Genomic DNA, 25,698 nt, shown 5'->3' with positions numbered 1-25,698 from the left:
GAAACAAAAATACAAAGCTATGGAATGATGAACAAGGAGAAGGAGAAATTTAAAAGACTCTAAACAAGGAGAGATTTTAATGGTTTATAAATCTTGCCAACCAAACACACCTTTCAACTAGAGTCCACACATAAAAAGCCAACAACATACTATAGCTCTTTTAAGTTAGATTTAAATGGTTCATCATTATTTGCATTTTATTAGGAATATTAGAACTATTGATAGTACAAAAGTTGATAACATTCTATAGTAGTTATTTGACTAAGTTATTTGCAACACTCAACTTGTTAGTTTTGAAGACGATAAATAGGAGTAACCATAAGATCTTGAGCTCTGGGACAAGTTAAACCAAATTCTTCTGTCATATCCAATTCAGCTGGTAACATACCATTCGGAAGCTTCCAATCAAAGCAATGCACAAGTTGAGCTATCACGAAATGAACCACGACTAGACCCATATGCATTCCAGGGCAACCTCTTCGACCAGATCCAAAGGGAATCAATTGGAAATCTCTTCCTTTCACATCCACCTGACTACCAATAAACCTTTCGGGAAAGAATTTTTCTGGGTCAACCCAGGAGTTAGGATCTTGTCCAATTGCCCATGCATTCACTATTATGCGTGATTTTTTAGGAATATGGTAGCCATTAACAGTACAGTCTTCAAGAGACTCGTGTGGAACTAATAACGGAGCTGCTGGATGTACCCTGAGAATTTCCTTAACGAACATGTCCAAGTATTCCAAGTGATCCAAATCTGATTCTTCCACCCTCCTATCCAAACCCACCACTTTTTGTAATTCCTCTTGCAGTTTTTTCATGACCTGTGGATGCTTTATGAGCTCAGCTATCGCCCATCCGACAGTGGTGGCTGAAGTGTCCATTGCTGCAACAAGCATATCCTAAAAAATGGGTTAAGCCAATTAGAACAACCAAGAATTGAAAATCCTTTGCCCAAGTGTACAAGTTGATAAATTTGGAGTGACTTTATACCTAAAAAGAAGAAAGTCATAATTAATTAAATGTGTGAGAAGTTTACTTACAAGAATTATGGCTTTGATGCTAGACCGATCAATTTGGTACTCGGTTTCTTGGGAGCCCATGATGTCCAACATGACATCCACAAAATCTTTGGTTTTGTTTTCATTCTTGGATTCAAGATGTTCATCAATAATCTTCTCAAAGAACCCATCAAATATCTTACTAATAGCTTTTGAACGACGGTTCAACCCTTGAAGATCAAGCGCTGCAATACAAGGAATAAAATCTCCCAAGTTAGGAGTAGCCACCAACTGCATGGCCTCTTGTATCACAGACTTGAAACCCCTCTCATCGAACTCTGCGTCTGCATATTTCTTTCCAAACACCATCAAACAAGTCATATCTGTGTTCAGAGAAGCAATTTTAGAACTAAGATTTATGACAACATGATCTTTGGCAGCATCTCGAAGATAATGGACCAACAACCCGACCTCCTCCCTTCTCATTGATCTGAAAGAATTGACTTTGTGATGGCTAAGCAATTCAAGCGTGCACATTTTGCGCATATTACGCCAATAAGAGCCATATTGAGCGAACCCCAAGTTCTTTTGACCATAAGACATGTACTTGGAGGCCTCAAAAAATGGGCGGCTCGCAAAAACAAGGTCATGGGTTTTGAGGAAGAGCTCCGCAGCTTGAGGAGAAGTGACAATGATGGTGGGTACAATGCCTAGTCTCATGTACATAATGGATCCATATTTTTGAGACAAATCACGAAGATCTCTATGAGGGAGCTTCCCCAGCAAATGAAGGCTACCAAAAACTGGAAATCCTCTAGGACCAGGAGGCAATTTGTTCTGACTTCTGAACAGCCATGGTTTTAAGATCAGAAGAGCAAGACCAGCCAGAGCAACAGCGAGCAAAATCCAAGCCATTAGGAGATTAATGGTAAGGCTGTTTGGAATCTGGCTTCTTTAAAAGAACAGAGATCAATTGCCGTCCGCTCGATGAATACAAGGCTTTGTGTCTTCGGGAATGTAAATTTATAATATCAGTTATGATATGTGTGGATGCAAATGGGAGTCGGTATGGAGCCCAAGCGGGCAAGGACTTTTGAAGCATTTGGTCATATCAGTTTAGAGGTCTAGAGTTCGAACTACTCCTTTTTTTTTTTTTTTAATCTCGAGTTTGAACTTTCAAGTGAGCAAATACAAAAAAAAAAAACTTTGATGTCTCTCGGATCCGGGTCTTGAAGCAGGCGTAGGCGTAGGTGTTGAATAAATTAGCACAAAAGGAAAAAGACAATCGCTCGAAGAAAGTAATTTTTATTACGAAATTCTCTCTCACACTTTCTCACTTTTCTCACTCACTTCACTTAATTCACTCTCTTCACTTTATTCCCTTAATTGTCTCACCTATGGGGACATCCCTGGGGAAGGATCAGATTTTTATAGACCCTTTTTGATCTCACATATTCTTCTTATCCAAAAGAATTCTCTAGAATCTCTTAGAGCCTAAAGAAAAACTAAGATATTTCTAGATCTTATTCCTTAGATATTTATTTACAATCTTCCAGATAAATCTAAAGAAAACTATTCTGTAGTACCGGTAGAAACTTACAACTATAGTTAGTGTTGTATTTATTTTAACACAAGTGCTCGAGTATAAGGGAGCAAAGTTCCTAACTCCCGATTGTAAAAAAAAAAAAGATGGGAAGTTGATAGGGAAGTTATTGGTTGTTCCTTTTTAGATGATGTTTCGTGATTTATAATTGATTTGGATATTAACTAATATGGAGAATGTGGGATCCATATGACTTTTGGTTAATATTTTGTTTTGCATTTTATTTTTTTAACAAAACTTAATTCGTTTGTTCTTGATGTTCGTATTGAAAAGTTTGATTTAACACGTATCTTATTTTAATCCATATATATCTCACCCCGTTTGTCTGTTCTTGATGTTTGTATTGAAGATTTTTATCTACATCTATCTTATTTAATCGCCTATTTTTAGTTTTGTTGGTTTCCTTTCCTTCAAGTTGAGGAGCAAGAGACAAAGCAACATGTCTTTCATGTATGTCATTTCATATAAAGTCATTTGATATAATTCTTAAATAATAGCGATTGAATCATTCAAAAAAAAAAAAAAAATTGATTGATTACTTAAATTTTAACCATGTTGTAAACTTCAATCAATCTTTTTATTTTCCTCCCATTTAGATCCGAGGAACATAGTTTAATTGGTTATAACATAATATATCTTTTGTAAAGGTTAAATGTTAAATTTTTTTTTTCCGAAGGATGAATGTTTTATTTTGATGAAAAGGTACCATATCATCAAGAGTATGTAAGAAACATATCTACAAAAAGAAATACTTAAATAAATACATTCTAATGGAGAGAAATAGTAGCTAGAGAAGCGCGAGATCTTTCGGCCTCTGAAAAGATACGATTATTGCGTTCCAACCATAAATTCCACGGAGAGCCAAATGTGTTACTCCAAAGAATGTCTTGTTGGCTCTTGAGAGGGTTTGATAGATGCTCGAGTATAAAAGCATCGAAGCAATTGGGAATAATAGTTTGTATTTCGAATATGGAAAGGAGATGAGACCAAAGGGCAATGCAAGAACAAATGGTCTAATGATTCTTTCACTGTTATGGCAAAGGATACACCAGTCAGGATTGTCAGCTATGGAGGGAAAGTGAGCTTGAAGCTTATCTGCACTATTAAGGCCTCTGTGAGCTTGAAGCTTATCTGCACTATTAAGGCCTCTGTGGAATAGACACCAAAGGAAGAATCTACATTTTTTTTGGAATGAGATGGCTCCAGAAGAGATCTCAAAAAAGCTTGATGAATCGGATTGGTTCAAACCATATAAGAGGGTTTTCATTATCTGAACTGAAAGAACTCCAGTTGGAGAATTGCCCCCATATGATTCTGAAAGCTTAAAACTCTCGAGTCAGTTCAGTTATTTATTTTTTGTATTTCTAATTTGATCCATCCTTACTATATAATTATACTATAAATAAATATTTCTACTTTATAACAGGAATTGTTTTTAAGATTTGAACTCACGGCATTTAAGTCGGATATAAGTGCCTTTAACACATTGAACTATGCTTTATTAGATTTCTTTTTTTCTAGCACAGTACATCAAAATGTGGAACACCTACCTATAACATATGTAAAATCTCCAACCTATAAATCTTACTAGTGTCCACAAAGACCAAAGATATGACAACATTCTTAACCTAATGAGCTCTTGAGCAAGTTACCAACAAAATCATTACTAACGAAGACGCCGCGACTATGCATGCCAGACTATTTCTCATCTTCGAAAGGCAACCAACGAAACAGCCACATGCAATCATCGTCAAAGCAGCCCACCTTGAGTTCGACTCGACAGCCCGCGATAGATAGGAGTAACTATAAGATCTTGAACTCTAGGACAAGTTAAGCCAAATTCTTCCGTTATATCCAATTCAGTAGGCAATATACCACCTGGAAGTTTCCAATCAAAACAATGTACAAGTTGAGCTATTATTAAGTGAACTACAATTAGAGCCATATGTATTCCAGGACAACTTCTTCGACCAGCTCCAAATGGAATTAGTTGAAAATCTCTTCCTTTTAAGTCCACTTTGCTATCAATAAACCTCTCAGGAAAGAATTTTTCTGCATTAGTCCAGACACTTGGGTCTCGTGCAATTGCCCATGCATTCACTATTATACGTGATCTTTTAGGAATAAAGAAGTTATTGATTGTGCAATCTTCAAGAGACTCATGTGGAGCTAATATTGGACCGGGAGGATGCAACCTGAGAGTCTCTTTAACTATCATGTCCAAGTATTTCATGTGACCCAAGTCGGATTCTTCCACCTTTCTATTCAAACCCACGACATTTTCTAATTCTTCCTGTAATTTCTTCATTACTTGTGGATGTTTGATGAGCTCGAATAGTACCCATCCCATGGTGGTGGCCGAAGTGTCTACTGCCCCCAGAACCATGTCCTAAAAATGAGGTATACAATTATTAGTGCATATAGTTGTTAAAAAAGAAAAAATGATTCACATTAATTTACTAAACCAACAAAAAAAAAACACATTCAATATTTATACGAGGGATCAAACCATTAAACGCATTGAATGACGATCTGACATTGGTCGGTCAGTTTATATTATGGTTCGGCCGGTATCGGTTTTGCATTTTACAAAACCTATTGGTTGGTTGGTCGAAAAAACCAAAATACCCACCGAATATTAGAAAAAAGGGTAAAAATACCAACCTTCTAGCCCCTTCTTTGGTTTTCTCGAAACCACCAAAATTCTTTTTTTTTTTATTTTTTATAATGGTTTATTAATCCTCCTTTTCTCACCTCACCTCTATCCCGAGGTACTCCTCCCCGTTTCCCATCATATTTCATATTCTTTCCCGTGCATTTTCTCTCTTTTTCCACTTCTTTTGTTTTTCACGTCAATTCGATCTCCATCGTGTTCGTGTTCTTCTTCTTTCTTCCGTTAAAAAAATAGAAAAAGAAAAAAGGATATCATTAAATCATGAGTTAGATGGTAGATCAAGCTTCTCTCAGAAAACCCATCAAATAATTCATGAATACAGAAACAAAATGTTTACTTACAAAAATGACGGCTTTGATGTCGGATCGATTGATTTGATACTCAGTTCCTCGAGAGCCCAAAATGTCCAACATGGCATCTACAAAATCCTTGGTATGATTCTTAGATTCACGAAGATGTTCATCTATGATGCTCTCTAGAAACCCATCAAGTACTTTATTAACAAATTTTGCTCGACGATTCAACCCTTGAAGATCAAGTGGTGCAATACAAGGAATGAAATCCGCCAAGTTAGGAGCTGCTCCTAATCGCGAGGCCTCTCGCAGCAGCCATTTAAAACTCCTCCCATGAACTTCTTCCCCTTCATATTTTCTTCCAAAGATCACCAAACAGGTCATTTCTAAAGTAAGAGAGAAGATTTTGGAAGTAAGATCCACAGCCACACCACTTTTTGCAGCCTCTCGAAGATCCTCAATCAATAAGCCAACTTCTTCCCTTCTCACTGACTCGAAAGAACTGATTTTGTGGCTGCTAAGCAACTCAAGAGTGCACGTTTTGCGCATATTGCGCCAATAAGAGCCGTATGGAGCAAATAGAACGTCCTTTTGACCATGAAATATATAGTTGATGACCTCACTGTGTGGGCGACTGGCAAAAACAAGGTCATGGGTTTTGAGGAACAGCTCTGCAGCTTCAGGGGAAGAGACGATAATGGTGTGAACAAGACCAAGTTTCATGTGCATGATTGGTCCGTATCTTTGAGACAGACGATGAAAATCTCTGTGGGGAAGCTTTCCTAACAAGTGAAGGCAACCCAGAATTGGAAACCCTTTGGGACCAGGAGGCAGTTTCTTGTGGCTGTTCCTCAATAGCCATGGTCGGAAGAGAAGTGCAAGAGCAAGAAGAGGAACAATTATGATCCAAATCAAACCCATTTTTGTGATGAGGTTTCTAAAGCGCTACACAATTTAAATTAGGGGGCAACTGGATCAGGTTGGGTCAGTTGTTGGATAATCTCGAACTGACCCGAAGATAATGAGGAAAGTTTGTTAACATCTACAAATTAAAGAGGAAAGTTTGTTAAACATCTTAATATTATAGTTTGGTCTAATAGTCAATAAGAACCAATGGTAAACTAAATAGAGTAGTATCAAACATGAAAAGTTGGATTGATGGATGGTCTTCAATTAATACTATCAATAATTGATTTCTCAAAAAAAAAAAAACTACCAATAATTGGATGAAAATTATTTCCGATACATCTGTTAATATGTTTTGATATCTTACCACATCAACGTTTCTTAGTCGTTAATACATTAACTCTAAGATCTCGAATTCTGGGTCAAGCTAAACAGAATTTTTTGACAATATACTATCGAAGGCTTCAAATCAAAGTAATGCACAAATAGAACTACTGTTAAACGAATCATTGATAGACCCATTTGTATTCCAGGACAATCTCTTTAGTGAGATCCAAATAAAATTAGTTTTTTAACCTATCACATTCACCTAGTTATGTCTCTTTTCAGATGAATATAGACCTACATTCTATGGGATGATATAAGAACGATTGCTTTCTCTTGGTCATCTAAATAAAAGTTTCTTTTTGTAATTATGGCATTTCCACATTTCTTTAAATTGAAGTGATTTCGTTTAGCCTCCCTTTGTTGTATGTTTCTTACCTACCTTTTGAATGAATGATCGATCTTTTTTTTATTAAAAAAAAAAGAACATTCACCTAGATACCAAATAACCTCTCCAAGAAATAATTTTTATTTGTAAATTCAACCTGCTAGAATCTTGTCTAATTGTCTGCATTCAATATTTTGGAAAATTAGGTGGAATAACATATAAGCTATTGGCACTGCAATCTTGAAGAGACTTGTTTGACACTATAACAATTGAGTTAGTAGATGCCACTTAAAAGATCTGATTGAGAACCATGTGTAAGTATCACTACGGGGATGTTTAATGAGTTTAGAGCAGTGATTATTGAATTATTGTTGTTGGAGTTGCAACAAGCAAATAAAGAGACTACAAGTAAATCTGAATATAATTTAATAGATAAAGATGTTGATTACAATCATAAAATCCTCATGTCTCGAGAGTGGTTGAACTCGAAAACAAAATGAAAAAGCAGGCAGAGAGACAACATAAATAGTGGGTTCCATTATTATAGGCCCTGCTCCCAACATCCCACGTGCTTGGTGTAGGGAACTGAAAAATTATAAAAGATTACAAATAGTACTATCAATAATTCATAAATTGAGGATGCAAAGTTATCTTCTGATATTTTTATTCTATCAAAAGTAATTGATAAAGACACGTCCTTTAACCTCTTTTAATATAATTATTTGGTCCGTAGCAAAAAAAAAAAAATACCATTTTCATTTCGTGTTTCATTTTTAGGAGATATTTGTGAGTGATTTTGGGATGACGAGAAAACTTTTACTTTTGTCAAAATTATTTTCATTTTAAAATATAATGTTTAACATGATTCATAAATGATTTTAGAAAAGCAAAATAACTTTAAATGATTCCTGGTCAAACCTCTCGAGGGTGATTTTCAAATGATTTTTTATTAAAAAGAATTAATAGAAAACTAGTTTATTATTTTAATTTTCAAAATGATCCTGACAAAAAAATAAAATTGATTTTGAGTAAAGCTACAATTATTTTAAATTGATTTTTGGAATATTAGTGGGTAGATAATTTTTGCTGAGGGAATGGATGTGAATCACCTCTTAAAATCAGCCATTATTTTCAATGATAAGATTTTCTATAGTTTTTCCCCTCTTTCTCTACATTGTCTTATTGGGGTTATCTTGTTTTCTGTCTAAGATGATTTTTGGGCTGACCAAACTAGGTGGATCCACTCGAGCCGACTAACATGTGGTTGACCACCTCAAACCGACCGACACAAGCTCAAGTTTGACCAAGCCAGGCCAACCAGCTCGACAAGTGACAAGCACGAGCCCAATGACCCTCCAGAATGACCATCTATGATCGACCAGCAAGGACCTGACGACCTCAAGACGATCATCCCCATCACCAACCCTAATTGGCCAATTTGGATAAACCAGTCGAGGCTAACCAGACTAGGTCGACCATCTTGGGATCAACCATTCCCAAGCCAAACCACCTCGAATTGTCCAGCCTGAGTCGATCAACCCGAGTCAACTAGCCAAAGCCAACCACATTTCATTTAATTTCATGATTTTCTAAGTTATCTATTGTCAACCTCACTCCTTATGCCAAAACGAGTATAGTTCAATGGTAATTGACATATATTTCCAACCAAGAGATTGCAAGTTCAATCCCTCACCCTCTACATGTTGTACTGAAAAAAAAAGTATCACTCGTTATCTTGAGTTAATTGTATAAAATATTAACTTCTATTTTATTTTGCATGGATTATATTGATGTATAAAAACTACCAAATTATTATCCTATTTAAAATTATGAAACACAAGGAATTCACGCTACCGTCATAGTGTAATGTTTTAGAAAAATCAGAAAAAAAGAAGAAGAAGAAACAATTTTGTTAAATGGAATTTGCCCACAATACTTGGAAATGTTGGACGAGTTACCTATCTATTTAGTAATGAGATTTTAAAATGACACTTTTAATTCTTGAAGTTTTAAAGATGGTTCTAAATAGTCATTGAAATAAATTAAGGGTTAGTTTGACTAATGAAAAGATTACGTGGCTATTATTTGTTAAATGAGATGCGATTATGTGACAAAATATATTACTTTTTTGTTGGCATATGTGATGGAATTAACTTCTTCCTCTTGCACAACCTACACATAAGTTGTCAAAGTGAGAATAGCTCAACGGTAATTGACATATATCTCAAACCAAGAGATTTGTGAGTTTGATCCTCCACCCCTGTTGTACTAAAAAAACCTAGACATAAGTTAATGTGCATCTATTTCTAACCAAAAGGTGGAGAGTTCAAATTCCACCACACGTACTAAAGAAAATTTTCCTTATTGCTCTCCCTCCTTCCCTCTCTCACTCCAGATCTTAAATGACTCATTTCAGATGTTGAACGAAATAGTTCAAATGTTTCAGATCTATAATGAAATGTGGTGGCGGCGATTTGTGACGAGCGAGTGGTTGCACCGGTTCATCGGAGAAGGAGAGAAGTAGTATGAAAGAAAGGAGGGAGAGTCCCAAAACGTTTTAGATCTGGAACGAGGATGGGGCTTTGGCGGTGGGGGTGGTAGTAGAGAAGGAGAGGAGGGAGAATGACGAATAAAGAAGTTTTTTTTTAGTACAACATGTATGAGTGGGGGATCGAACTTACAACCTTGTAATTGGAGATATATGCTAATTACTGCTAAGCTATCTTCGCTTTGGCAAGGAGGAAATCGTTTCATTTTCCATGTTACATGTAAATAAATAAAAAGTAATATAAAAGTATTATATTTTGCCACGTAATCAGAGTCCACTCAACAAATAATGCTCACATCATTTTTTCGTTCAGTTAGTTTCAAGGACTGTTAGAACCATTTTAAACTTTTTTTATTATTTAGTACAACACCCATTTTTAAAACTTGAGGAACTACCGGTGTTAATCATTTTGATTTTGAAACTTTAAGGATGACTAAATAGACATTTAACTGAAACTTAAGACATGGTAAAACTATTCGTCACCTATTAAATCTGGAAGAAATTGAATCCAAGAAATTCAATATAGTGAAAATCTTAGAAAATTTGACGGAATAGGCATTCTCCACAGTCTTTTTTGTTTCGTAATCACCCTTTTAAAAACATAAGTTTTCTAGGCATACATTTGCTGAGATCACTTAGATATCAAATGACTTCATTACCCCTCAACTGAAGAGAGATGAGAGAGCGAGAGGAGAGAGGAGGGAGAGGAGAGGGGAGAGAGTAGAGAGACGAGAGAGAGAAAGAGAGCGAAAGAGAGAGAGCGAGAGCGAAAGAGAGGGAGAGAGACAGTGCGAGAGAGAGCGAGAAGAGAGGGAGAGCAAGAGAGGAGAGAGTAGAGGGTAGGGAAAGTCATTTGGTATATAGAGTGATGTCAGCCACGATTAGAAAGCATAGGTTTTGAAAAGAGTGACTAAAAAACAATACAATTTCCCAAAAATCTTAAGTTGTTCAATTATTAATTAAACTTTATATATTTCTAACGTGAACGTAATTTAATAGTTTCAAATCTTCCACTCAATCATTTATTATTATTATTATTTTTCAATGTGACAAATTAGGGATGACACTTTAAACCTCCGCTATAAAAAAGTAAAGTAGAGGTCAATTATTCGACGTATGCTCATGTTGTTCTCATTCATGGTTGATGAAATAGGAAAACAAAAAATAAATTATATAATTCTACTTTGATCTGACGTCAAATTAAAAATTATCTTCGTTTCAAAAGAAAAAGAAAATTATCTAATGGTGTCTATGCATATTTTCATCGGAATATAATTACTCCCATAAATAAACATTTTACTCTAGTAGAATTAATACTTTAAACATAGTAAACCAAATAAAAGTACACGCGGAGCGGTCCTAAATATCAAATTTTCCAACCTAGAAATCTTGCTAGGGTCCACAAAGACAAACCTCGTACCATTCTTAATATCTTTTTAACTTTTAAGCAACTTATCCACACAACCTATTAGTTATAAAGACGGTAAATAGGAGTCACCATAAGATTTTGAGCTCTAGGAGACGTTAAACCAGATTTTTCAGACATATCTAATTCAATTGGTAACATATCATTTGGAAGCTTCCAATCAAAACAGTGCACAAGTTGAGCTATTACCATATGAACTATGGTTAGACCCATTTCCATTCCCGGACAACCTCTTCGTCCAGCTCCGAATGGGATTAGTTGAAAATGTTTTCCTTTCATATCCACTTGGTTGCCAATAAACCTCTCTGGAAAGAACTTTTCTACATCAATCCAAACACTTGGATCTCGTCCAATTGCCCATGCATTCACTATTACACGTGACTTTTTAGGAATATAGAAGTTATCGATTGTGCAATCTTCAGACGACTCATGTGGAACTAATAACGGACCTGGAGGATGCAACCTGAGAATTTCTTTAACTATCATGTCCAAGTATTTCAAGTAATCCAAGTCTGATTCTTCCACCATCCCACTCAATCCCACAACCTTTTCTAATTCTTCTTGTAATTTCTTCATTACACGTGGGTGTTTGACAAGCTCAGACAGTGCCCATTCGATAGTGGTGGCCGTAGTGTCAGTTGTCGCTAGAACCATATCCTAAAATGAGGGAGGTTTATCAGAGCATAGATTCTTTTTATAAAACCCATCGAATATTATAAATACAGAAATAGATAATGTTTACTTACAAGGATTATGGCTTTGATGTTAGATCGATCAATTTGATACTCAGTTTCTCGAGAGCCCACGATGTCCAACATGACATCTACAAAATCTTTGGTCTCGTTATCGGCTTCACGAAGGTGTTCATCTATAATGCTTTCTAGAAACCCATCAAGCACTTTGCCAACAGATTTTGCTCGACGGTTCAGCCCTTGAAGATCAAATGGTGCAATACAAGGAATTAAATCCCCCAAGTTAGGAGCTGCTCCCAATCGCAAGGCCTCTTGAACCACCCATTTAAAACCCCTCTCATCATCAACTTCTTTTCCTACATATTTCCTTCCAAAGATCATCAGACAAGTCATGTCTAAATTAAGAGAGAAGATCTTGGAAGTAAGATCCACAGCCACACCAGTTTTTGCAGCCTCTCGAAGATCCTCAGTCAACAATCCAACCTCTTCCCTTCTCATCGATTTGAAAGATTGGACTTTGTGGCTGTTGAGTAACTCGAGAGTGCACATTTTGCGCATGTTGCTCCAATAAGAGCCGTATGGAGCAAACAGAATGTTCTTTAGACCATAAGCTATGTGGGTGAAGACCTCACTTGGTGGGCGATTGGCGAAAACAAGATCGTAGGTTTTGAGAAACAGCTCTGCAGCTCGTGGGGAAGAGACAACAATGGTGTGTACAAGACCAAGTTTGATGTGCATGATTGGTCCATATGTTTGAGACAAGCGATGAAGATCTCTGTGTGGATTCTTTCCAAACAAATGAAGGCAACCCAGAATTGGAAACCCTTTGGGACCAGGAGGCAGTTTATTCTTGTGGCTGTTCCTCAAGTACAGCCATGGCCGGAGCACAAGTGCAAGAGCAAGAAGATGAAAAATTAAGATCCAAATGCAACACATTTTTGTGATAAGGTTTCTAATGCACTACACAATTTAAATTAGGGGTTAACTGAATTGGGTTGGGTAGGTTTTCAGGACAAACCCGAACCGACCTGAAGATTGCAACGCTTAAATATAATTTAAGGTAGAAATTGAGTTGAGGTCTAATTTTATGAAATTTAAAATTTAATGTAAAAAGGGATACATTTTTGCTAACTCCAAAAGTAAAAATTTGATTTCTTCCCAAAATATCTACGAATTTAAGAGGAAAGTTTGCTAACATTTTAACCTTCATGATTTAGTCTAGTTGGTCAATAAAGATCAATATAGATAGTAAAGAACTCAGAGGAAATAAGTTCAAACTATAGTGACCACTTATCAAAGTATTTGATATCCTACGAGTTACATTAGAATTACATTGTGAGCTAAAAAGAAAAGGATATCTCGTTGAAAAGAAAAGTGACTTTACACAAATTTATAATATATATGAACTATTTCTCTCATTATCAATTAATTTTGAAATATAACATCATAAATATTGATAGGTGACATCAAGACACTTATCACGATCATAAAAATAGAACCTTAATTCAAACGTGGTTGAACTAAAAACAAAACGGAAAAGCGAGCAGAGACGACAAGAAATAGTGCGTTCCATTCAAGGTCTGTTCCCAACTTCCCACGTGCTTTGTGTAGGGGAGTGAAAAATGATAAAAGATGACAAAATACTGAAATAGTACTCTTGGAAATTCGCTGGATTGACAATGAAGTCTTCAGTACTATCAACAATTCATAAATTGAGGATGAAAATGGAACCTTCAGATATTTTTATTGTATCAAAGTAATTGATAAAGACATGTCCTTTAACCTCTTTTAATTTAATTAGTTGGTCTGTAGCAAAAAAGAAAATCTAATTATTTGGTTAAGCGGATTCGTTAACGTTTTCGTTTCATATTTCTTTAAAGTATATTTGCGAGTACTTTTGGCAGGACTAGAATTACTTTTTTTACTAAAAATTAGAGTGCACTAAGAGAGTTCGGACAATTATTGTTGTGGTTTCCTTGAGAGTTGAATAGTCATTACTATGGTGTCTTAAGAGAGCTTTGTAGAATGCTGAAAGATTCCATATGTAGTTGTAAAACACGTGGTTCGAACTTGAAGTGAATCAATAATATAAACTCATAGTGTTACATTTTTTTATCCTGAATAGCTCTAACTTTGAAGATGATTAATTTCCGATAGGAGTTGGGTGGTAGATTTGTGGTCCTGCAGAGATCCTTTTAATTGCCAACTCGCTACTCTTAATTCATAAGTCTAATCTTTCTAAAAATTACGCATGGGTATACATTTTGGTTTATTGAGCTTCGTTAGTTTGCCATTAATTATTTGAAAGGATAGGTAGTTGTATGTTTAAATTAATAATATTTGTTTCGCATCTAACTTATAAATTAATTTACTTTATTATTTTTGGTATAATAAATATTTGGTATGAATATTTAAACTTCCCAGTAGATTCCTTTTGAAATAATTGACCTAAATTATTTTGGCTTAAAAATATGAAATCAATAATCTAATACCATGTTATCCTTAAAACATTACTAAAAAAGAATTCAACCCATTATGAAAAATTTGATCAATTTCTTGAAGGGTAGGATAAAAGAGAGAGGTACGACTGTGCAAGTGGGTGCAAGGTCTAGGGCTAGGGCCAAAAATTATATGAATTGAGAAAATAGTAGGTGAAAAATTAATATCTATTTTCTTTTTGAAGCTATAAAACTTCATGCTAAAACGTGCATCTTTATTACATGATTGGGATGCCATCTATACAAAAAGATGTGTCATTTGTCAAGAGTAAATGCAGTACTTTGTTGTAATTTATAAAGTATGAATAAAATATTTAAAATATTGTAGGTTTTCTTTAATTTTTTTTTTCATTATGTACTAAATTTTTAAAATTTAATATACATACAGAAAATTAGAATGTAAAATTTTTCTCCTCCTTCAAAATTACACAATATTATATGTGAAGAGCTGTGACTATTTTGAACAAATTTGTGATTTTCTTATTCACTTTGGAAATTAAAATTTTTTAAGCATTTTATCTCTTCCTCTTGGCCTCTCTTTTTTTTAATAAGGCAAGAATAAATACACATTGTTTACACATTTTTTTGGGATGTGATCCACTTGTGAAATTTGATAGCCATCAAGATGTCTCCAATCAACCCTTAGGAGACCACTGCGGCATTCACATCAGCAAGGAATTTCGTGGCCTTGACTTTCCATTTGTGCCGGTTTCTTCATAATTAAGTAAATAGGCTATAATTTAGCCTCGGTGTAAAATAGTTTCCTTTTGTAATTGACAGCATCCAATACTCTGCTCTACTAGCCGTTGTGTATAACAGTTGCCTTAGTGGACTGTTTATCGTGTAAGTATTATTATTTAAGTTTAATCTTTGTAGTGCAAGCATATGTAATGAAAGTGCATTTTCATATCAGTCTGATTTGAATTTCTTTAACTACTTGCATAATTCATGTCCACGGAAAATGGAAGGAATATATCCAATCTTATCTTGTCTGATCACTGTAAACAATATTCATCTATATGGTTCAACTAAAAAGTGTAGGAAAATTTAAATTTTTTCTAGTTAAACTCAACCCAATTTATTCATTTTTATTATAAACTTCTAATTTCATCTCATCGTATTCGACCTTTCACTTGAATATTATTTTTTAAGAAAATCTTAGACTTGGATATTACCCGACACTCTCTCATGCAGAGTATTAAATATTGAGCGACATTTTCATATGTTCATATGTTCATATGTTCGATATCAACATGAAGGTTAAATAATAGACGATATTTCTATAGTATTGAAAAAATCAATAAAATATTAATATTAATCCTTTTAACTTATTTAGAAAGGTGGAAATATTTATTGGTTAATCTAAATACTTTTTACAAATTTTTATTTTTATTAACTTTTTTAGAAATTATCTATCGACATCGACATTTTATGATATTTCCAACGACATTTCTATGAAATTGAGATATAGATATTATTTCCGTCGACGTCGGTATTTAAAACTTTGCCCATGAGTGCGACATCTTCTTAAAGCCGGTTTGAGAATGATTTTAGAATAAGTGATTCTAACAAAAGAGATCTAAGGTGTGTTTGGGAAAATCACTTTTGCCATTAACTTCTCCTTCATCGATTATGTTTGTTAAATTATAAACTATATTTTAGGAAAATTTAAAATCACCTTAAATTGATTTTTAAAATATCACTAAGGGTATGTTTGAGATGGGTAGTAGAATTAGTGATTTTGAAAAAAGAGATTTAAGGATAATTGATTTTTCAAAATCATGGTAAAGTGATGCTTAAAAATCAATTTAAAGTGATTAAAGTGATTTTAAGCTTTATTAAGATCAATTTCTTAATTTGTCGAATATGATCAATAGGAAGAAGAGTGATTTTGACCCTTAGAGAGTTATTTTAGAAAATCAATTATCTTTATATTTCTTTTAAATCACTTATTCTATCATCATTCTCAAACACACCCTTAATTTTGTTTATATTTTCTATCGTAACTTTGTCACGTTAGCAATTGTGGCCCGGTTTCTTCCCAATAATTGTGAACGGCTGAACCCATATAGGATTTCCTCTCTCAAAAGCAAAGGATTGGTTTCAAATATATCAAATTAAAGATTTATACAATTAAATAATTATTATTATTAGTCAATATCAACATAATATGACATATACCTCCAATACAAAGTCGTGGGTTCAATTTACTGTCTAAAAACATATTAGTCCTAACTATCAAACATTTTGATAAAAATATCCTAATTTGGATTCCGAATTCCACTAATTGATTGAGCATTGCCTTGGGGCTATGGTTCCATGTCCTAAATGGGATCTAATCCCTAATTGATTTAGGATATCTTGAAGCATCCAATTAACAAATATGTCTCGTATTTTTAAACTTTTAAATATAACAAAATTATTCACTCATATCTATATTATATCGACACTCATATCAGTAATATACTATATATATATTACATACATATTGTACAGACACTCACATCAGTAATATATTATATACATATTGCAAGTCATATCAGTAGTATATTAGATGTATATTCACATACCTATATCAGTAGTTAGATAGATTATAAATATGTTACAAATATATTATAGATGTATATCATTTGGATAAAGTTGTTATTTTAAAATTGTTCACTTAAAAGATGTTATATTTGAAAATACTAAATGTGGTTGCTATTTTACTAATTTTACTAATTATTTTTGACATATGTGTAACTACCCTTGATTAAAAAGTAATATATTATGCTAGGTTAATCACAATCCACTCAGTAAATAATGACCTTATCATCGGTTAATTGACTAACTGCCAATTAGCTTCAAAGACCTTTTTGAATCACGGTTTTAAATGTCGTTGTCCATGGAAATGTTGAGATCTCAATTTTATAAAAACATGAATAGAAAAATTATAAAAATAAAAAACTTATAGAAAATATTTAAATTAACAAATAAGCCTACCATAATTTCTAAATAAGTTAAAATGATCAATATTTTAATATATGTCTATATTAGTTACATTTTGTTTATATTTTTCATATTTTATCGATTTTGTTGTAATATTATGGAGATGTTGATTTACACCTCTCATGTCGATGTCGAATCCATAGATACAGGAAAATATCAATAAAAATATTGACGGATATTTATTTAATACTATGAGTACAAGTATCTATTATAAGGCCTCGATGGCTAAATTAGACACCTCACTCAAATTTTAAGACTAAAAATGCATTTTGCTGACGACATCTAATAAATTTTCTTCAAGAAATTCAATATATTAAAAATCTGAAGTTGTTCAATTATTAATTGAAAATTATATATATTTCCAACGCGAACATAATTTATAGTTTTAAATCTTCCACTCATTCATTATTTATTTATTTTCCTGACGTGCAACTCATTATTGGTTGATGAACTAAAAAACAAAAAACAACCGAAATATTTCTACTTTGCTCCCACGTCAGACTTAAAAATTGTCTAATGGTGTCTATGTATATTTTCATGACAATATAATTACTCCATAAATAAATATTTTACTGTATTAGATTACTTTAACACAGTAAACCAAAGAAAAGTACACGTGGAAGCCATCCTACGTATAAAATTTCTAACCTAGAAATCTTATTAGGTCCAAAAGACAAACCTCATGCCATTCTTAATCTCTTTTAACTTTGAACAAGTAACATCCTATCAAGTATGAAGGCGGTAAATAGGAGTAATCATAAGATTTTGAGCTCTAGGAGAAGTTAAACTAGATTTTTCAGACATATCCTACTCAATTGGCAATATACCATTCGAAAGCTCCCAATCAAAACAATGCATAAGTTGAGCTATTACTAGATAAACTATGGTTAGACCCATTTCCATTCCAGGACAACTTCTTCGTCCAGCTCCAAATGGAATTAGTTGAAAATCGTTTCCTTTGATGTCCACTTGGCTGCCAATAAACCTATCTGGAAAGAACTTTTCTGCATCAATCCAAACACTTGGGTCTCGTCCAATTGCCCATGCATTCACTATTACACGTGCCTTTTTAGGAATATAAAAGTTATTGACCAGGAGGTAGTTTCCTGTGTTTGTTCCTCAACAGCCATGGCCGGAAGAGAAGTGCAAGAGCAAGAAGATGAAGGACCCAAATCCAACCCATTTTTGTGATGAGAGTTGAGAGTTACAAAGCTTGCCCAGTTTAAGGCTCACAGAACTAAAAAATATATTGTTGTTAAATAACATTGAATATTTTGACAACTCGCAGAACAGTATCTTGGAGAATTTGTGGCCACTTGTTTAATCACTTTACCCAATGTCAAGACGTGGTAAAATTGTAGTCACTAGATCATATAACTTGTCTAAAATTATGTGGCAAATTTATGATAATTAGATAATATACTTTTCTCACCCAGACTCTCTACCCTTCATCTGAAAGCAATAGATCATTCTATAGAAAAATGGTATTGGTGCTGTTCTTTGGAGTGTTTTGTTGGAAAGAAACAATCGATCTTTTTTGGACAAATCTAGCTCTTCTACTCAACTTTGGGAGGATATTATAGTCTTGGCATCAACTTGGTCCTCAAAATCTCATCCTTTTTGTAATTATAATTTATCTACCATTTTGCTTAATTGAAGCGCTTTTATATAGTCTCTTTCTTTTGTATGTTTCTCACATACCCTTTTAATGAAATGGTTTTTCCTTGAAAAAAAAAAAATACTTTACCAATGACCACTAGATAATACGTTTTGTCTAAGACTATATTTGCATATTTGTGGTCATAGAAATTTACTTAATAGGCTAAGTATGTATTTGGACTATAAATAGTTGAGTACCCATACTCGACAATGCATCTTAAAACTTCGATCTTCGAATGAATTAAAATGTGAGACTTTGTGAGATATGAGAGTTTCTCTTGTGAGAGGTGTTGTAGATTTAACAACTCTTATTTTATTAAGTAGAATTATTCTATTCTTGCACGTGGCTTTTACTTTAATTTGTTCGGAGATTTTTCAGGCAAGATCACTGTGTTTTTCTTCTTCTTTTATTATTTCTTCTCCATCTATTTTAGCGGCAAACTGGTCAGTTCGGTCTCAATCTTTTTGCAACAAATGGAGGTGGAAAATAAAAGGTGAATGGACATTGGAAATTTTGCTCCTTATAAAAAAGAGATTTTCCGTATTCTTATCTAAAAAACGTGGACAGAAAGTCACCGCATAAACCAAAGTCAACCGCCCATTAAATGCCACTCTCGAACAAGAGAAGTGCAAGAGAAAGAAGATGGATACTAATTTAATGATCCAAATCCGAGCCATGTTCTTGTGCTGTACCACACCTTGATGCTTTACTTGGGTGACTAGACACCGCTCACAAAATCACGACTCTATCTTAGAGTGTCGTGGTGCTACGATTTGAAGCATCCTTTTAATCTAGATATGTCCTAACGCCTACTTATAGAACTATGACGTTAGCAACAAAATTCTAAGCATTTCCTATTCAAATTAGACTTTTTTCTTTAGTCGGCAAAGAGAATTGAGAAAGAGGAGAACATACCAAGTGTTTCGACCATTGTTGTAGTTCCTATCATTATTGTCGTGGTATCTTGAGAGAGTTTTTATGGGGTGTGTTAAAAAATTCTATATGCATTTATAGAATGTTTAATCTCGAAATTAGAGGAAGTAAATATAAACTCTGGTGTTAATATTTTATCCTTAAATAGTCCTAACTTTGAATTTCCAACCGGAGATGGGTTGGAAATTTGTGGTGCTAAAGAGATCTTTTGCTATCTAAACCTGCAGACGTAGACAAACCTATCACCATTCAATTTGAATCGCGACTCTTAACTTGTAAAGTCTAATCTTTCTAAAAATTGCACTTTGTGTGTACATTTTGGTTTGTTGAGCTTTGTTAGTTTGTCATTAATTATTTGAACAGATTTGTTTGACAACTAAATAATAAATTATTTTGCTTTAATATGTTTTGGTATAATAAAGATGTGATAGGAAGATTTGAACATCCAACCTCAAAAGTAGAAGTAGATTCTTTTGAACTAGGCTTATAATGTATAAATTATTTTTGCTTAAAAATATGAAATCAATAATCTAATACGATGTTATCTTTAAAACGCTATAAAAAGAAATTCCAACAAATCATGAAAATTTTAGAAAAGTGCTTGAATGGCAGGATGAAAAGAGATAATACAAGTGGGTAAAAAAAGTCTTCAACTGAGACGAATTGAGAAAATAATACCTGAAAAATAAATATCTATTTTTTTTTTTTGAAGAGATAAAAACTCAAGTCAAAGTCATGCATCTTTATCAATCTATACGTACGAGAAGATGTGTCATCTGTCAAGAGTAAATGTGGTACTTTTTTCGTAATTCAAAAAGTGAGAATAAAATATTTTAAATTTGATAGTTTTCCTCTAATTTTCTCACTTTATACTAAATTTTAGAATCGAAAGGTCATATGTACAAGAAATTAGAATGTAAAACTTTGCTCCTCCCTCAAATTACACAATATTATATGTGTCACACGATTTTCTAATTCACATTGCGAACCTAAAATTGTTTTTAAGCACTTTATCTCTTCCTCTTGGCCTCTTCTTTAGGCAAGAATAAAAACACCTTTTTTGGGTGTGATCTACTTGCATAATTCATGTCCACTGAAAATGGAAGGAATTGAGTTCTATCTTTTCTGCTCACTGTAAACATTCTTCCATCGTTGTTCAAGTAAAAGCGTAGGAAAATTTTCAATTTCTACAATTAAATTCGTTAAAGTTTATCCATTTTTATTATAAACCTTTGTTTAGTACATGAGAATGAGATTGAAATTCACGATCTCTGAATTAAAGATACAACCTTTAACTAGTTGAAGTATGCTAATATTGAATTTATATAAAATTTTAGTTTGATCGCATTCAACCTTTCACTGGATATTATGTTTTAGAAAAATCTTAAACTTTTTTTTCTTGAGAAATGTCATTAGAATTTAAATAAAAACGAGTAATAAATGTAAAAATTATTATTTATTAGTATAAATAATAGTATTAAAAGCATATTTAATATTTTATTCTTAATTAGTAAATAATTAATGGAATTGAGGATGAGGTCGGTGCATGTGGGAAAATGCATTCCCTATTCTTGGAGTTGGTACCCAACTTCACAGGTACTTTTTTGTCATTCCTAAATATAGAGACATAAAAATAAGGGGATTTGTAATGGGTAGTATATAAGTTTTTTATATTTAACAAAATAGCATGCCTTTTCGATATTTTCAGATATAACATTTTTTTTGAAAATCCTGATTTTAAAATTTTTAGTATTCCCAAATTATCCTTTTCAGTTATCGCTTCGCTATTATATATCAAACATATATAACATATATATCAGGAGTATATCTGACAACATTAGTATATCATAAGTAAATCAATAGTATATCAGAAGTCAATCAGTTCTATATCAGTTGTATAATAGTAAATCACTATTTTACCTGCTTTAACCCTTTGTCTTGTATTTTTTTTGATCAATTAGATATGAGCAGGTACTGGCATGCATGAGAAAACTTGATAATTTTCGAAGTTATTGTGAATGAGAAATCAATTAGAAATTATAAGTAAATAGAAACTTAGGGGTTTTCTGTATATCAATAATATATAAGTGATATATCAAGTATACATCGTACATATATCAATAGTACAATTAAGTTTTATTTAAAGTTTTAAATATCAAAACGAAATCAGCAACAATGTCATTCTTGGGTATCAACATCAACATCAAATCAGCAGCAAAGTCCTTCAACCAAAAACTTAAAAGGTTTAAACATCAAAACCTTTAAGACCCATTTGATATCTCTATTTTTAGTTTTGATTTTTCTTTTTTACTATTCAGTTTTTAAAAAAGCAAAATCATATATTTGATAACTATTTTTTATTTTTATTTTTTACTATTCAGTTTTTAAAAAGAAAAATCATATATTTTAACTATTTTTTATTTTTATTTTTTACATAAAGAAAAAACCAAACATGTTTAATAATAACCTTTTGTTTTTAAAAAGTTAAATAAAAATGATTGTGAAAGAAAATTAAACGAGAAAACTTTTAGATGGAGAAAGGTTGGAGATACATTGTCTAATAGAAAAAATAGATTAGAAATAGAAATAAATGTTACAAAATGCAAAATTTTGTGAGAGCCAGTGTGACCGGGTTAGGATTTTTGTTCGGAGTTGCAGTTATTCGGTCCTGAAGTATTCAAGATGGTGCATGGAGGGGAGAGAACCGATCTATCGGAATCCCAACATCAACTACTCGGTTGGTCGATTTCCATTTCTCGAAACCAACCGTGTGTCCCCGTCGATTTGGGCCAAAAATCAACTCGACCCACTGATTTTCGCAGCAGCCATTTAAAACTCCTCCCATGAACTTCTTCCCCTTCATATTTTCTTCCAAAGATCATCAAACAGGTGATAGATTTTCGAAAGAACTGATTTTGTGGCTGCTAAGCAACTCAAGAGTGCACATTTTGTGCATATTGCACCAATAAGAGCCGTATGGAGCAAATAGAACGTCCTTTTGACCATAAGATATATAGTTGATGACCTCACTGAGTGGGCGACTGGCAAAAACAAGGTCATGGGTCTTGAGGAACAGCTCTGCAGCTTCAGGGGAAGAGACGACAATGGTGTGAACAAGACCAAGTTTCATGTGCATGATTGGTCCGTATCTTTGAGACAGACGATGAAAATCTCTGTGGGGAAGCTTTCCTAATAAGTGAAGGCAACCCAGAATTGGAAACTCTTTAGGACCAGGAGGTAGTTTCTTGTGGCTGTTCCTCAACCGCCATGGCCGGAAGAGAATTGCAAGAGCAGGAAGAGGAAGAATTATGATCCAAATCCAACCCATTTTTGTGATGAGGTTTCTAAATCGCCACACAATTTAAATTAGGGGTAACTGGATCGGGTTGGGTCGGTTTTCGGATAAACTCAAACCAACCCGAAGATAACAAGGAAAGTTTGCTAACATCTATAAATGAAAGAGGAAAGTTTGCTAACATCTTAGTCATCATCTCGTGACTAATAAGAACCAATGTTAAGCAAACATAGTAGGATCAAACATTTGTCCTGAATGGGTTCCAACACGTTTGATATTTGCTAAAATTTTTTAAAATTGTGTTCATGAATTATGCTGACACAGTAAAACTGCACGTGACGTGGAAAAGTTTGATTGATGAGATGGTCTTCAATCAATACTATCAATAATTGATTTCTCAAAGAAGAAAAAAATTATTTCTGATACATTTGTTAATATGTTTTGATATTTTACCACATCAACGTCGAATTCTAGGTCAAGCTAAACAGAATTCTTTGGCAACATACTATCCAGAGGCTTCAAATGAAAGGAATGCACAAATTGAACTACTGCTGAATGAATCATTGATAGACCCATTTGTATTCTAGCGAGGACAATCTCTTTGGTGACATCCAAATAACGAGTTACAAATATTTACCCATCACATTTACCTAGCTACCAAATGACCTCTCTAAGAAAGAATTTTTCTGTGTAAATCAAACACGCTAGAATGTTGTCTAATTGTCTGCATTCAATATTTCGAAGAATTAGGTGGAATAATATATAAGCTATTGACATTGCAATCTTTAAAAGACTCATTTGAAACTATAACAATTAATTTGGCAGATGCCAACTAAGATTTTATTGAGAATCATGTTAAAGGATATCTACTGAGATGTCGTTGGATGAGTTTAAGGTGGTGATTATTGGATTATTGTTGTTGTAGTCGTAACAAGCAAATAAAGAGACTACAAGTAAATCTGAACATAATTTAATAGAAAAGATATTAATCACCATCATAAAAGTTGATACTTCAATCTGATCGAGAGCGGTTGAGCTAAAAAACAAAATGAGAAATCAAGCACACTAAAACAAAATGAAAAAGTAAGCAGAGAGACAACATAAATAGTGGGTTCCATTGCAGGCCCTGTTCCTAACATCCCACGTGCTTGGTGTAGGGAACTGAAAAATGAGAAAAGATTACATAGTACAATCAATAATTCATAAATTGAGGGTGCAAATGGTATCTTCTGATATTTTTATACTATCAAAGTAATTGTCAACATATAATTCATAAATTGAGGATGAAAATAGTATCTTCTGATATTTTTATACTATCAAAGTAATTGATAAAAACACGTCCTTTAACCTCATTATTTGGTCTGCAGCAGAAAAGAAAAAAAAAATCTAATCATCTAGTAAAACTGGTTAGGTTTACATTTTCGTTTCATCTTTCATTTTCTTAGTACATATTTGAGAGGCATGATGAGAATCACCTTTAATCCTGTCAAAATCATTTTCATTTTAAAGTATGATGTTTGACATGATTCATAAGTGATTTTGGAAAAACAAAATCATTTTAAATGATTCCTGGTCAAATAATTGAAGGATGATTTCCAAGTGATTTTTGATAAAAAAGAATTAATAGAAAATTAGTTTTTAAAATGATTATTATTTTAATTTTCAAAATGATCATGTTGGATAAAAAAAATTGATTTTGAGAAAAGCTAAAAATATTTGGCAGCTGATTTTTGCTGGGGGGATTGATGGGGCTCTTAAAATAGCAATTATTTTCAATGCTAAGATTTTCTATAGTTTTCCCCTCTTTCTCTGCGTTGTCTTATTGGGGTTATCTTCTTTTATGTCTAAGATGATTTTTGGGCTGACCAAAACTAGGTGGATCCACTTGAACCAACTGACACAAGCTAGCTCAAGTTCAACTAAGCCAGGCCAACCAGCTCGACAAGTGACAAGCACGAGCCCGATGACCCCCTAGAACGACCATCTCGAATCCACTAGCAAGGACCTGATGACCTCAAGACGACCATTTCCATCACCAACCCTAGTTGGCCAATTTGGATAGACCACTCGAGGCCAACCAAACCAACTATCCTAGGCTCGACCATCCCAAGTCCAACCACCTCGAGTTGTCAAGCCTGAGTCGATCAATTACCCGAGTCAACTAGTCCAAGCCAACCACATTTCATTTAATTTCATGGTTTTCTAAGTTATTTATTGTCAATATCACTCTTTATACCAAAGCGAACATAATAATCGGCATATATATATTCAACTAAGAGGTTGCGAGTTCGATCCCCAGCCCCTACACCATTTTTTGGTTCAGTCAAGGACTATTAGAACCATTTTTAATTCTTTTCTTTTTTAGTACAACACCCATTTTTAAAACTAGAGGAATCATTTTGAAACTTTAGGGACAATTTTAAATAGACATCTAACTAAAATTTAAGACATGGTAAAACTATTCGCAAC

The 25,698-nt window shown here is 33.5% G+C and overlaps 3 protein-coding genes and 1 pseudogene across 3 annotated transcripts; all 4 read right to left on the bottom strand.

Moving 5' to 3' along the window:
• Positions 1 to 60: 60 nt before the first annotated feature.
• LOC111005927 (cytochrome P450 71AU50) lies at positions 61 to 2,726 on the bottom strand. Its single transcript, XM_022277626.2, has 2 exons — positions 1,044 to 2,726; positions 61 to 902 (listed from the first exon to the last, which is right to left on the bottom strand). Exons 1-2 carry the CDS (start codon positions 1,914 to 1,916, stop codon positions 288 to 290), a joined length of 1,488 nt encoding a protein of 495 aa, XP_022133318.1. The 5' UTR covers positions 1,917 to 2,726; the 3' UTR covers positions 61 to 287.
• Positions 2,727 to 4,060: 1,334 nt separating this feature from the next.
• Positions 4,061 to 6,650, bottom strand: LOC148213410 (cytochrome P450 71AU50-like). Its single transcript, XM_088119193.1, has 2 exons — positions 5,620 to 6,650; positions 4,061 to 4,993 (listed from the first exon to the last, which is right to left on the bottom strand). The coding sequence occupies exons 1-2, from the start codon at positions 6,490 to 6,492 to the stop codon at positions 4,355 to 4,357; spliced, it is 1,512 nt and encodes a 503-aa protein (XP_087975319.1). The 5' UTR covers positions 6,493 to 6,650; the 3' UTR covers positions 4,061 to 4,354.
• A 4,362-nt stretch (positions 6,651 to 11,012) lies between these two features.
• Positions 11,013 to 12,853, bottom strand: LOC148213409 (cytochrome P450 71AU50-like). Its single transcript, XM_088123961.1, has 2 exons — positions 11,910 to 12,853; positions 11,013 to 11,820 (listed from the first exon to the last, which is right to left on the bottom strand). The coding sequence occupies exons 1-2, from the start codon at positions 12,789 to 12,791 to the stop codon at positions 11,206 to 11,208; spliced, it is 1,497 nt and encodes a 498-aa protein (XP_087980087.1). The 5' UTR covers positions 12,792 to 12,853; the 3' UTR covers positions 11,013 to 11,205.
• Positions 12,854 to 22,487: 9,634 nt separating this feature from the next.
• On the bottom strand, positions 22,488 to 23,335 carry LOC111005835 (cytochrome P450 71AU50 pseudogene; annotated as a pseudogene).
• Between the last annotated feature and the right edge of the window lie 2,363 nt (positions 23,336 to 25,698).

This window comes from Momordica charantia (genome assembly GCF_013281855.1).
Source record: "Momordica charantia cultivar OHB3-1 chromosome 1 unlocalized genomic scaffold, Mcharantia_2.0 BLBB01000001.1, whole genome shotgun sequence".
In the NCBI taxonomy this organism is placed as follows: domain Eukaryota; kingdom Viridiplantae; phylum Streptophyta; class Magnoliopsida; order Cucurbitales; family Cucurbitaceae; genus Momordica; species Momordica charantia.
Note: the sequence above shows the minus strand (reverse complement) of the source record. Positions and strands in the feature narration are given on the sequence as shown.

Excerpts from the sequence above, each read along its gene's own strand:
- LOC111005927 (XM_022277626.2), bottom strand. The coding sequence starts at position 1,916 with ATGGCTTGGATTTTGCTCGCTGTTGCTCTGGCTGGTCTTGCTCTTCTG. Across the intron at positions 903-1,043 it reads GCATCAAAGCCATAATTCTT|GATATGCTTGTTGCAGCAAT; the intron begins GTAAGTAAACTT and ends CCCATTTTTTAG.
- LOC148213410 (XM_088119193.1), bottom strand. The coding sequence starts at position 6,492 with ATGGGTTTGATTTGGATCATAATTGTTCCTCTTCTTGCTCTTGCACTT. Across the intron at positions 4,994-5,619 it reads ACATCAAAGCCGTCATTTTT|GACATGGTTCTGGGGGCAGT; the intron begins GTAAGTAAACAT and ends CCTCATTTTTAG.
- LOC148213409 (XM_088123961.1), bottom strand. The coding sequence starts at position 12,791 with ATGTGTTGCATTTGGATCTTAATTTTTCATCTTCTTGCTCTTGCACTT. Across the intron at positions 11,821-11,909 it reads ACATCAAAGCCATAATCCTT|GATATGGTTCTAGCGACAAC; the intron begins GTAAGTAAACAT and ends CCCTCATTTTAG.